At 39.0% G+C, this 14,537-nt stretch overlaps 1 protein-coding gene across 1 annotated transcript in view; it reads left to right on the top strand.

The window, feature by feature from the left end:
- The window catches only part of LOC126252801 (sodium-coupled monocarboxylate transporter 2-like), a 205,278-nt gene that overhangs the window by 173,400 nt on the left and 17,341 nt on the right, over positions 1-14,537 (top strand). Inside the window, exons 12-14 of the mRNA XM_049953736.1 lie at positions 3,261-3,347; positions 6,273-6,433; positions 10,857-11,031. Coding sequence (XP_049809693.1) covers positions 3,261-3,347; positions 6,273-6,433; positions 10,857-11,031 — 423 coding nt within the window. The remainder of the gene's footprint in view (positions 1-3,260; positions 3,348-6,272; positions 6,434-10,856; positions 11,032-14,537) is intronic.

Raw genomic sequence — 14,537 nt, 5'->3', positions numbered from 1 at the left:
ACCCTCTACTCCCAGCTGCAGTCGAAATTGAACTCGCACCACGTATAGCATCGTACATAATTTTTTGTTTTATCTATTACATAGAAAACTCTAGATAAAAAATTAAAAGACAATTAATGTAAAAAGAATCACATTAAGACTAACACATGCACTTAATATTAAATAAATCATACTGTTTCACAACTTATGACTTACCAGACTTATTACATTTATATATTTAATGCTCATTTCACTTTTCTATTTTACATTGGCACCTAACTGTTGTATAAAATTCATTGTCTTTATTGTTGTGTGTATGTAGTATTGACATCTTCACCAAATTTTGTGATCTGTTGAACTCAGGAATAGCATTTTCTATGGACAGAAGTGCGAAGTGTGAAAAAGATTCTTGACTTTGCACACACCTAAGACACAGGAGAATAATCTTTTGACAGAGTCTGTTATAGGTGGTACTGTTACAGTTAGTGGTGACAACTTATAAACTTCAAACAGAGCTATATCAAAATTCTTATTTATTGAACATCACAATAACTGATAGGGAAGTGTATCAAGTAAATTTTAAAATGAATAAATAACAGTTATTTTGTGAATTTCTGTTGGCTTATCAACCCTACTTTAATTTGGAGGAATATGAACTACAAATGTTCTAAGTAGCCAGATCCTTCACATTTTATTGAATATCTTGTCAAAGATGCAGGATCACATTCATTTTAAAATTTTTGTTCATCAGCACTGTCTTTGAAATGGTGAAGTGCCTGAGTCAGAGTGCTATTTATATCACACTCTTACCATTTAATTACTATTTCCCTCTTTGCTTCCTGAGCTTACTATGTGCAGTACAAAATATCTAAATCCTTGCTCTCTTGATTTAAAAAATTAATAATGACTGAAGGTAATGTGTGGACATCCAGTGATGGGTTATATCACTGGTGGGCAACCAACACCCTTTGGGCTGCATATGGCTCATGTTTGGTTTCAGTCAAGCCTGTGAAAGATATTTGTGGGACATAAGAGCAAGGCACTCCCATTTCACTTGGCCCAGGACACATTTTTATATATTTTTGCTGATGCTCGGCTTGCCTGGGGTGGGCAGCTCATGAAGGAGACCAGTGAAAGTTTGCACATGCCTTTTGCCACCACTGGATTTGAACAACACACAGATGCACATTTCCAGTCTGAGCATGGAATTATGACTGATGAGCTGATGTGCCTATGGAGAGTGAGGGGAACAACTGACTATCTTGAAGTGGGGCATGGAGAAGTATTGTTGCCCCTGGGTCAGTGCTGACAACAACCCATGTCAATGCAATCAGTCATCGAAAGTGTTATTGGACAAATATTTAAAAAATGCTTGCTAATAGTGATTATGGATATTAATACAAAATTTGAAACACACAAATGACTTGCCTGTAGCCAAACATTGTAAAGTTACTCATAATTGCTTGTTGACTGGGACTGCCTATCTTATTGCCACATATTTTTTCCCATACTTTCCCTTATTAATAATTCTTGCCCATTGTGGATATATTAGAATGTTGCAACAGTTGAAACTAAAGGTAGCTTTTAATGAATTATCTGCAGCCAGTTGCTTTTACATGTGTGTACTTTTCCATGATGACATTTCAAGATGCCTGGCATCTTATCTTCAGCTATTCTCATTTATTCATGTGTCAAGAACATTGTTTCTTTACAAACAGCACTGCTGAATTTTGCAATGGAAGCTTCTCAGACAGCTAATGTAAAACACTGGAAGTAAAGAAATAATGTTCACTGTGTGTAAATAAATGTAAACATCTGAAGCTGGAATGAGTATAAAATGAGTGTATTCTCAAAACTGAATGTTTTGAGACATAATTTGTTGGTGTACCATGTTGGGAAAAGAGTGCCATCATATTGGTGCATTATCCCAAAAACATTACTGTTAAAGATCCTATGGTTTTGATGTTATGCACTTGGAGTGCTGCTGTTGTGTCATGTGATGTGAATGGGTGGCCTGCAAGCTTAAGTAAGTATGTGAATCAGGTCTGTGGGTCACCAAAGGTTGCTCATGCCTGTGTTAGATAGTTGTCAACTCACAGCTGTCTGCCTTCATAACATCCATGACCATTATATGAATGTGCAGCTTTTGAGCAAAAGTAGTACACAAATTTTAACAGAGAGCAGTCATTGACTAAACTTCTGCTTCTGTGAAATACCTGATAGACGTCTGAGGCTTTTGCAAAACTATATACCTGCTGCCACCGGGCACCAGTGCTACAATATACATTCCACAGAAGCATTACAGGAGGAATCCAAATTAAAAGGATAAAAAGAAAGGCAAAGGGAAACAACTGAGACATTTTCTAATATAATATTCATAAGTAATCAGCATTTATCTAGCATACTTTGAATGTGCACCTCTGATTGGGGCCTTGCATGGGAACTTATATTATAGGTATTAGATTGGTAGTCATGGTTGTGGTCTAAAGATAAAGAGTAGCAAATATGCTCTCATGTAAAGCTTGCTAAGTTGTTGTGTGGCCTGTGTAGTTGTGAAGGATGATCATACACCATATTGTTGCTTAGCAACCAAAGCCATCTCCAATTTCTTTATGTACATTTACACACACTGACACTAGAAAAGAAACCTCAGAAATAAATAGCTAATCCTTCAATAGAATGTATCCACTTTTGGTAATATTTATAAATGAGTTCTGGCTGGTCTAGTAATTACATCTATCTTTCTTATCATTCCTTCCTTGTTTAATTTATTTTATTCTCTTTAATTATGTCACGGTAGTCTGATCGACAAGTATTTAGTAAAACTTTTTCTATTTTAATAGCTTGATTTTATTTATTTATTCTACAATCTTTGGTTTTTAACACAAGGGTCTCATCAATTAGTGTGAAGTAAAAATGATTCTTTTTTAAGGGCTTCTTATTCGAGTTATTTTCCTTTTTATGCAGTTGTCAGGGAGAAAAAGGAACCCTGACACGTCCCAGATCCATAAGGATCTCCTTATTATAGAACCATGGAATGAAGAGTTCATCATCTAATCTAATTTAAGGATTTAAAAATAATTAAATTACATATATGAAGCTCAACTAAACCCCACAATGAGTATTTCTTTATTTTTAATGAGGCAATTATTCATTGTTACAAAAACATGGAAGCACATATTTTCGTGATTACTTATGTTATTTTTCTGCTACTGTAATACAGTTTAAGAAGTTCTTAGGAAAATAATTGAAATGCCAATAACTGAAGATTTTATTTTCAGGCTGGCCGAAGTTTATCATCAATTACAGCAGGACCACTACTTGGGGTCTTCAGTCTGGGGCTACTTTTTCCATGGGCAAATGGAAAGGTTTGTTAACATCACTTACCAGAGGACTGATTCATCATTGTCACACTGAAGAAAAATGGGGGTGACTGATGTGGGTCATGACAAAATGCTCTTTTACTAGTGCATCATAAATGGAAAGAATTACTGACTGAAGAATGGAGTGGAGATTTCAATTTACCAGATATAGACTGGGACACTCAGATGTTTAGGACGGGTGGTAGGGATAGAGCATCGAGTGACATTATACTGAGTGCACTATCCGAAAATTACCTCGAGCAATTAAACAGAGAACCGACTCGTGGAGATAACATCTTGGACCTACTGATAACAAACACACCCGAACTTTTCGACTCTGTAAGTGCAGAACAGGGAATCAGTGATCATAAGGCCGTTGCAGCATCCCTGAACATGGAAGTTAATAGGAATATAAAAAAAGGGAGGAAGGTCTATCTGTTTAGCAAGAGTAATAGAAGGCAGATTTCAAACTACCTAACAGATCAAAAGGAAAATTTCTGTTCCGACACTGACAATGTTGAGTGTTTATGGAAAAAGTTTAAGGCAATTGTAAAATGCGTTTTAGACAGGTACGTGCCAAGTAAAACTGCGAGGGATGGGAAAAACCCACCGTGGTTCAACAACAAAGTTAGGAAGCTACTGCGAAAGCAAAGAGAGCTTCACTCCAAGTTTAAACACAGCCAAAACCTCTCAGACAAACAGAACCTAAACAATGTCAAAGTTAGCGTAAGGAGGGCTATGCGTGAAGCATTCAGTGAATTCGAAAGTAAAATTCTATGTACCGACTTAACAGAAAATCCTAGGAAGTTCTGGTCTTACGTTAAATAGTAATTAAATGGTAAGAGTGTGATATAAATAGCACAGCATATCCAGACACTCCGGGATGATGATGGCATTGAAACAGAGGATGACACGCGTAAAGCTGAAATACTAAACACCTTTTTCCAAATCTGTTTCACAGAGGAAGACCGCACTGCAGTTCCTTCTCTAAATCCTCGCACAAACGAAAAAATGGCTGACATTGAAATAAGTGTCCAAGGAATAGAAAAGCAACTGCAATCACTCAACAGAGGAAAGTCCACTGGACCTGACGGGATACCAATTCGTTTCTACACAGAGTACGCGAAAGAACTTGCCCCCCTTCTGACAGCCGTGTGCCGCAAGTCTCTAGAGGAACGAAAGGTCCCAAATGATTGGAAAAGAGCACAGGTAGTTCCAGTCTTCAAGAAGGGTCGTCGAGCAGATGCGCAAAACTATAGACCTATATCTCTGACGTCGATCTGTTGTAGAATTTTAGAACATGTTTTTTGCTCGAGTATCATGTCGTTTTTGGAAACCCAGAATCTACTCTGTAGGAATGAACATGGATTCTGGAAACAGTGATCGTGTGAGACCCAACTCGCTTTAATTGTTCATGAGACCCAGAAAATATTAGATACATACAGGCTCCCAGGTAGATGCTATTTTCCTTGACTTCCGGAAGGCGTTCGATGCAGTTCCGCACTGTCGCCTGATAAACAAAGTAAGAGCCTACGGAATATCAGACCAGCTGTGTGGCTGGATTGAAGAGTTTTTAGCAAACAGAACACAGCATGTTGTTATCAATGGAGAGACGTCTACAGACGTTAAAGTAACCTCTGGCGTGCCACAGGGGAGTGTTATGGGACCATTGCTTTTCACAATATATATAAATGACCTAGTAGATTGTGTCGGATGTTCCATGCGGCTTTTCGCGGATGATGCTATAGTATACAGAGAAGTTGCAGCATTAGAAAACTGTAGCGAAATGCAGGAAGATCTGCAGCGGATAGGCACTTGGTGCAGGGAGTGCCAACTGACCCTTAACATAGACAAATGTAATGTATTGCGAATACATAGAAAGAAGGATCCTTTATGGTATGATTATATGACAGCGGAACAAACACTGGTAGCAGTTAGTTCTGTAAAATATCTGGGAGTATGCGTGCGGAACGATTTGAAGTGGAATGATTATATAAAATTAATTGTTGGTAAGGCGGGTACCAGGTTGAGATTCATTGGGAGAGTCGTTAGAAAATTTAGTCCATCAACAAAGGAGGTGGCTTACAAAACACTTGTTCGACCTATACTTGAGTATTGCTCAGCAGTGTGGGATCCGTACCAGATCAGGTTGACGGAGGAGACAGAGAAGATCCAAAGAAGAGCGGCGCGTTTCGTCACAGGGTTATTTGGTAACTGTGATAGCGTTACGGAGATGTTTAGCAAACTCAAGTGGCAGACTCTGCAAGAGAGGCGCTCTGCATCGCGGTGTAGCTTGCTCGCCAGGTTTCGAGAAGGTGCGTTTCTTGATGAGGTATCGAATATATAGCTTCCCCCTACTTATACCTCCCGAGGAGATCATGAATGTAAAATTAGAGAGATTTGAGTGCGCACGGAGGCTTTCAGACAGTCATTCTTCCCGCGAACCATACGCGACTGGAACAGAAAAGCGAGGTAATGACAGTGGCACGTAAAGTGCCCTCCGCCACACACCGTTGGGTGGCTTGCGGAGTATAAATGTAGATGTGGATGACAAATATTAACAGAAGGAAAGTTTTTAAGAGTATGATATCACTCTGACTGAACTATTTGTGCTATGTGAAACATTATAATAATGAAGCTGAAGCACATTTTTATTTTCCTCAGTACTTTACACCTTTGAGAAATCAAAATGAAAGTGACTTTCAATATAAAAACCAGCTGTACTGAAACATTACTTCTGCACAGAATTTCATTTGTGTAATAACACTATTATTTTCCACAGTTTCTTAAATATAAATGTACATTTCAGGGTTTGTTAATAGTTTATACTTAGAGTCACATCAATACCACTATCAATTACTTTCTTTTTTCAATTGTTAAAATAAAAAATTGTGAAATTAGTATTTAATAACAGCTTAAATATGTTTTCAGGGTGCCCTGGTTGGTGGAATCACAAGTATGTTACTGGTTGGCTGGATTTCAGTAGGTTCACAAACAGCAATTGCTGGTGGCACCTTATATTTTGAAACCAAGCCAACTTCAATTGCAGGGTGCCCTGAGATGCCAACAGTAGCACCTGCTTCTCTGCCCAGGTAGTCTTTTTCCTTTTGTTATGAAAAGATTACATCTTGTACTTGATCAAAAGTATATCTCTAATATGCAGATGGTTGTAGTTTTTTGATTGCATGAAGTAGTGCTGTTTTTGAGTAGCTAGGGATGAAATTAAGTGTTGTGATGCAGTAACTGAATGCTATTATTGATTCATTCCAAACAACCACAGTAACAGAAAACTATTTCCCTGCTATGGTTCCTTATTGGTGGCCAATCTCCAGCTTGCGAGTAAACACTTGTATGATAGGGTGGCACTCTAACAAAGATGTGACAACACAATAAGAAAGAACATTTATTAAGGGTACGTTACAAAACGGTAATTAACTTTGGGACAGTTTGATACATAGTGCTTGATATCCTATACCTAATACAATGAAATCTACATAACTTTGTTCTCTCTTGGCGGTCTACATTATTGTAAGTATCATTGATAGTAATGTTTGCAGACAGTCAGTTGCTGGTCATAGTCCCCCATAAATAGTGACTGCTAAGATGGAAGGTTGTCTTCAGAGTACTGCACTGAAGTAAATTGTCAGACTGCTGGTTCATAAATGTCTGAGTGTCCATGGCACATCATTTTTTATTTTTGTGCCTGTTCAGCAGAATAATTTCCATGTCTACCAGTATGAGATGGAAGTAAAATACAGGGTGGTTTGAAAAGTTCTTGGAACGGAATATAAAAAAAGTACTTACATCATTGAAACTTTTTTTAATTTTTTGATGTAGTCTCCTTTTAGATTAATGCACTTGGTCCAATGGTGTTCCAGTGCTTTGAACCCACCTTGAAAATGATTTTCCTCCAGGCCTGCAAAATAGTTGTCGACTCCAGTTATCAGTTCTTCGTTTGAAGTGAATCTTCGTCCACCAAGAAAAATTTTCAGTTTTGGGAAGAAATGGAAGTCTGATGGAGCCATATCAGGTGAATAAGGCAGGTGTGGCATACCTTAGTTTGTGTAATTTTGCCACGGTGATGGCTCATGTTTTTGATCCAGCATTGAGTCATGGCACCCATCTTGCAGTTAATTTTTTCATCTCTAATTCTTCAGTCAAAACATGATATACCCTTTCAGATGACCACTGGCAAGCATGAGCAATTTCATACACTTTGAATTGGCGATCTTCCATGACCATTTTGTGCACTTTTGCAGTGATTTCTGGAGTAGTGTAACATCTTGGCCGACCACTGCACAGATCTTCATCTAAGCTCTCCTGACCAAATTTAAATTAATTTGTCCACTTGGCAACAGTTGAATATGAAGGAGCAGAGTCTCCCAGTGTATTCTCGAAATCGACATGAATGTTCTTTGCTTTTAAACCTTTCTTTACAAAGTACTTAATTACTGCTCGAATCTTGATTTTTTTTTCCATCTTCACAAATCACTATGCGCAAACAACAACAGAGCCACGTCACTGCCACGGCTCTCTTCCAAGAGCACTGATGTGGCATGTGTTTACAGGTAACAGTCCAATGAATATTATGTTAGCAATTTGTTGCGCTAGTGCTGACCTCTCGTGGTGATTCCAAAAACTTTTCAAACCACCCTCATAGTCCACAGCTAACAGCATTCTCTGACTGAAGGAATAACAACAGAATTGTTGAAAAATGGGGGAAATGGTCTCCATAAGTGATTCTGCAAACTTATCAAATTAATATGGAATCAGGAAAGAATTGCAGAAGAGTGGACCTCAGGGGTAATCTAACCAATCCATTAGAAAGGAGACATGGCTTATTATTCAAATTACCAAGGAATTACCCTGCTGATTGTAACACAGAAGATTCTCTCTAGTATTAGCCACAATAGGCTAATTCTGTATGCAGAAGAGATTCTGGGAGAATATCTGTGTGGATTTTGACCTAATAGATCAACAAAAGATCAGATATTTGTGCTGAGGCAAATACATGAAAAGGCATATAAGAATAATATTGATCTTCATAACCTCTGTGTATACTTCAAGCAGGCCTTTGATATTATTAACAGGGCAGAAATGCTACCACCTAAGTATGTTTCACTTAACCAAGCAACATTTGATGGTTCCACAGCTGCAGTGCATATGGATGGAGAACTCAGTAAATTGTTTAGCATTAGTAAAGGAGTCAGACACAGTGCTTTTTAATCTAACTGCTTGCTATTAATGAAAAGAAGACTAAATACACAAATTTAACCAGGGAGGAAGATAATAACTTGGATAAACTATAAGCAGCTGGTTTCAGTTTTGAACATACGCAGAACATTGACTACCCAGGATCTAGTATTAATTGGACAAATTCCATGTCAACTGAAATAAAACAGCACATTCTAAGTGGTAATAGACGCTTCCATGCATTTAAGAAATATGATACTACTGTGCCTGTGTTATTCCGAAGTACGATATGCATGAATGTCCAAAGGAACAGGCATTGCAGTGACTGCAGCTATTATGAAATACATGAAACGTATTCACAGTTGTGAATATGGACAACCATCACCTGTATAATGGAATTACAACAATGAAAAGTTGTACCAGACTGGGACTTAAACCCAGATTTCCTGTTTATCACGAGCAGTCACCTTACCATTTGGCTACTCAAGCATGACTCATGGCCAGACTCAAACTTCCATATGTCATCAACCATGTGTCTGCAACCTGTACTTGAACATCCATACTGTATATTCCTGTACAGGGGAGACATTATGCTTGAAAGTGACTTGCCCGGTGTTTACAGGTAAATACGATATTGCAGTGCCCTTGTTATTCTGAATTATGATGCAAAGTTCCTTCAGACATGAATGCAATATCATATTTATCCACCAAAACCAGGCAGGTGAGTTTCAAATAACGTTGCCCCTTCACAGGATTATACATAATGGATGTACGTGTACAGGTTGTAGATACATGGTTGATGACATATGGAAGTTTGGGTCTGGCTATAACTGTAAGGCAATCACTCACAGTAAGTGGGAAATCTGCGTTCAAGTCCCAGTCCAACACAAATTATCATTGTTGTCATTCCATTATTCAGCTGATGGTTGTTAACATTTACAACTGCGAATACATTTCATGCATTTAAGAAATTGTTGGCCTGTAGGTTATTAAACAACCAACAGAAACATCAAATTTGAAAGGTCATAAATGATCAGGGCAATTGTAACATACAGATGTGAAACATGGGTACTATTGAGTGCTGATGAGTAGCAGCTCAGAATATTTGAACACAGTGTCCTGCACAAGATCTGTGGGGCAATTCAGGATAACAATGGTTTCTGGAGATCTAAAACAAACTCTGAGCTGGATCGCCTCAAAGAAGCTGACATTGTAAGAACAATAAAAAGTAGGAGACTAGCTTGGCTTGGACATGTCCTTAGGATGGATACTGCATGAACAACTAAAAAAGTTTTTGAATGGAATCCAACTGGAAAAAGACAGTGAAAAAGGCCACGAGAGATAATGTGGAAGAAGATATAAAATGACGGAGAATTGTACTGGAGAGGGCAGAATGGAGGAAACCCTTGCAGGGTTGTAACGCCATGACAAGAAGAAGAAGAAGGAGAAGCTGAAGAAGTCAGCATTCCCTATTAGCTGTCCAACTTTTGGTGGACAAGCATGTGCTGGAGGCAGTGGCGGTAAAGTAGGAAGAGGTCCATGTTTGTGAGCACCATCTGGAGCAGATGCATTCACTCCCTGAAACATTGCAGAGAAATTTGTAATTGAATGCAGGTCATTTCCCTCTACCTGTCACCCGAAAAATGTAACTAGAAATCTTTTTATAGTACCAAAATTTGAACCCATGTCCTCAAAGTCAAACACCAGCCCACAAATGTGCATAAGAAACACTGGTTATGGAGGAAAAAACAAATAGCCGACTCCTCTCAAATAACACCTAGGGGCTGCAGAACTTGAGGTCAGACACACCAATCACAATAATTAGTGTTATTACATGAGGCATTGTTAAGAGATTTAGAGTTAAACACAGGGTACTGGCACACTGTCCAGCAATCAATAACTGTATGCCACCACCATCTCCCCTTTAATGGTCATGTAATTTTTCAGTAGCATTTGAAATGGATAGTACCAGGTTGACTGCTATGCAACTTGTGTGGATCTTGGTGAACTTGTCTATGAAGTGAAAGGTCATGAAAATGCTGTAATCAATGTTCTGAACTGCCTATCTGCTGAAAACAAGTAATTGTAATGAAATGTGGATACAAAGCATCTATTATGATTTTTGTTGGTGTATTTAACACATCTAAACATTTATCTCAGGCAAATGTATCAAAAAACACAAATCAGCTAAACATTGGAAATCTGGTATATTTTCCATTGCAGTTATTCTATGCTCAGAGTAACCGATACTGTACATACAATTAAAAGTAAGAGAATGTTACATAACAACACTTAATATTCAAATGTGTATTGTTTCTGTAGGTCTGAAGCTTTTGTGTTGTACCAGCTTTCATATATGTGGTATACATTGGTTGGGTGTGCCACTGCCCTGTTTGTGGGAATAATAACAAGTTTCATCACTGGAGCAACACGGGTAGCCGATGTTGACAGAGCATTTCTTAGTCCTGCAGTTCACTGGTTGCTTCCTTCACAAAAGGTATGTCAGAGATCTATCTGTGTCAGTGTGATTCAAAGCTTACTGTAAGCACAAGTTTACATCAAATAAGTGAATGAAAAAAACATTTTCTCATGGGGAACTCAAATAAAATAGAAATACCACATAAAGCTTGATTCACTTCCTTCACATCCAGTGTTGCAGTCTTCTCCTTGATTCAATATCCATGGTGATATTCTTAAATAGTCTCACTTCCTAAAATCTCTTCCCCTCCTTTGTGTAATGGAGAATCCACTTGTCTTGAAATTTCACACCTATGATATTTCTCATGCATGCTTTTGCTTTGTCCAGTGATTCCTTTTCTCACCTTTTTCTTTAATACTTTGCTCCTATTCCTTATAGTGTAAGAACGATATAATGCAGTTGCTTTACCCTATCCATATTGTATAACCACAATATATTGAGAGAGAGCTATGAAACTGCGAATAAATCATGACAGGTTGGAAAAGCACGTATTGCTATATTATATTCTACAGTATTTAAATTTAAAGAACATTAGAAGTAAAAAAATTAAAAAACTTACAAATATAGCAATTAGATAAAATTCACTGAAGTTGCGGCCAAACAATAACACTGTAGTAGTTCACAGTAAAATACTGCACTGCAATGTGGCATAAAAAACACATGACTATTTAGAACACTATCTACAAGTAACTGTAGGGTCATTTTACCACTACTTTAAATAAGTCAATTAGCTTCTTTTGGTGAATCATTCACATATTTTCTTTTGTGAATTTTATTTTATGTTCATGAGGTGCAATAACTGCATGTGGTTTGGTTCACTTAGTCTGTCCATCAATGCAAGAACTTTTGTTTATATTATCCAATATTTCATGTGTACTGGAACTGTCTTCTGCACTTTCTTCTTCTTCATCATTTTCAGCTTTGATTGTTTACCATTCTTATTTCACACAGAATCAATAATGTCTTTGTGATTCTTGAGTTTCACCTGGCGTATTTGATAATCAAAATATCCATGGGTGTACTGCCGGTCTACGGTGTCCAATGGGCACAATATTTCGGCGATCATACATGTCGCCATCATCAGGTGAACTGACGGACTGAGCTCCTGTGAACGTGCCAGCACGGAGATCCGTACACTATGGCTGCTCAGGGGGAATTGGGTTCGGTTGCGGCGGCAGCCGATTTAAATACGCTCCGCCCGCAGTGCGCTCACCTTGCCGTCCGCGCCCCGCGCCACGGTCGCGCGGTGGAACAGATTGCGACGGCGTCTGAGATGACGTTGGTGTGATGGCTCTGTCTGCCATGGTCGTCACAACTATACATTTGCTTGATTTACTCTTGATTAACCCAACTGCTGGTTCCCAGACCTTGCTAAGATTATAGCCACAGTCACGGTTTATGAGGTTGTCATTGGTGCGAATTTCGATGGCCTCTCTAACAATGCTGTCCCAGTACCTCGACGTCTGTACCAGAATCCTCGTGCGTTCATACTCCATAGCGTGATTTTCCGACAAACAATGTTCAGCGACCGCCGACTTGCTTGGATACATCAGTCGAGTGTGCCTCTGGTGTTCACGGCATCGATCCTCGACGGTATGCATCATCTGACCAATATACGCTGTCCCAGTACCTCGACGTCTGTACCAGAATCCTCGTGCATTCATACTCCAAAGCGTGATTTTCCGACAAACAATGTTCAGCGACCGCCGACTTGCTTGGATACATCAGTCGAGTGTGCCTCTGGTGTTCACGGCATCAATCCTCGACGGTATGCATCATCTGACCAATATACGACAAGTCGTATATTGGTCAGACGATGCGTACCGTCGAGGATCGATGCCGTGAACACCAGAGGCACACTCGACTGATGTATCCAAGCAAGTCGGCGGTCGCTGAACATTGTTTGTCGGAAAATCACGCTTTGGAGTATGAATGCACGAGGATTCTGGTACAGACGTCGAGGTACTGGGACAGCGTTGTTAGAGAGGCCATCAAAATTCGCACCAATGACAACCTCATAAACCGTGACTGTGGCTATAATCTTAGCAAGGCTTGGGAACCAGCAATTGGGTTAATCAAGAGTAAATCGAGCAAATGTATAGTTGTGACGACCATGGCGGACAGAGCCATCACACCGACGTCATCTCAGATGCCGTCGCAATCTGTTCCACCGCGCGACTGTGGCGCAGGGCGCGGACGACGAGGTGAGCGCGCCGCGGGCGGAGGGTATTTAAATCGGCCGCCGCCATGACCGAACCCAGTTCCCCCTGAGCAGCCATAGTGTACGGATCTCCGTGCCGGCACATTCACAGGAGCTCAGTCTGTCAGTTCACCTGATGATGGCGACATGTATGATCGCCGAAATATTGTGCCCGTTGGACACTGTAGACCGGCAGTACACCCGTGGATATTTTGATTAATAATGCCTTTGTCAGCTATGATCTCTGAAATCAGTTCCTCATTGTCTACAACTGCCCAGTGGTTCATTTCTTCGAAATCAGTTTTGCACTTCATCACATGCAGACTGGAAGTCACTGCTGTTAGAAACTGTCACTACATTTTTCATCTGTTATATTTTCATTAACGGAACACTTGTTCCAATAATTCCTAACAGTGGTCAGGCTGTTGTCATGCCACAACAAGCCTACTGAAAACAGTGGTCAGGCTGTTGCCATGCCCCAACAAGCCTACTGAATACACAGCCATTTTCAAATTTCAAGAACATCCCCATTTCCTGATTTCAGTTTACTATTGAAGTAAGCAGTTCATGACAAATTCCTTGTACAATACCCTGACCAACCAGCTGAGTTAGTGCCACAGAAGTGACATATTGTACACGTCAAATTGCTGAATTATTTAGTTTTGAATGTATTACTGATTTCAGTCAGGTACAATTTTCCAGTACCTGTTGTACAACATTATGGACAAAGGACAAGTTTCATGGGCAAAAAATTGATAATTTCAGTAAGATATATACAATATACAACACACATTGTGGTAAGATATACACAATATCTTAAAAGTTTTGTTAATAACAGGTGTCACACACATCTCATAAAACAGTTGTCAAAATATAACACTTATGTAAAAGCAGATGCATGGAGTGCCCATTACACAGTTATCCAAAGAATATGTAACATCAAATGGCAAAACATTTCTGTTTTGACCAGTATTATCATTATAATACAATATCACAAAAATGTTCAACGTATTTTTGTTTTTCAGTTCAATTGTTCATTTAATCTTTAGCATAATCTGAAAAAATTCAGTTTCTTCTGTGAGATCCACATGAAAAAAAATCAATGTCTTCCATGAGATCCACACATCTACCCTCCTCTGTTTTGTGTAGAACAGAAACACTGTTTTATTTTGTCTACTACATGCTTTTTGTCCCTTAAATGAGCAGCAAATATCAAAGGGTTGCTTTTATCAGTGTTACAATGTTCTTTAAGTCATGTACATATGTTTCTTCCTGTTTGTCCTATGCAGAATTTATTGTAATCCCTGCACTGTACTTTATATAT

Source organism: Schistocerca nitens, chromosome 4 (assembly GCF_023898315.1).
Source record: "Schistocerca nitens isolate TAMUIC-IGC-003100 chromosome 4, iqSchNite1.1, whole genome shotgun sequence".
NCBI classification, from domain to species: Eukaryota; Metazoa; Arthropoda; class Insecta; order Orthoptera; family Acrididae; genus Schistocerca; species Schistocerca nitens.
The sequence above is the reverse complement of the archived record's forward strand: the minus strand, read 5'-3'. Positions and strand labels throughout refer to the sequence as shown.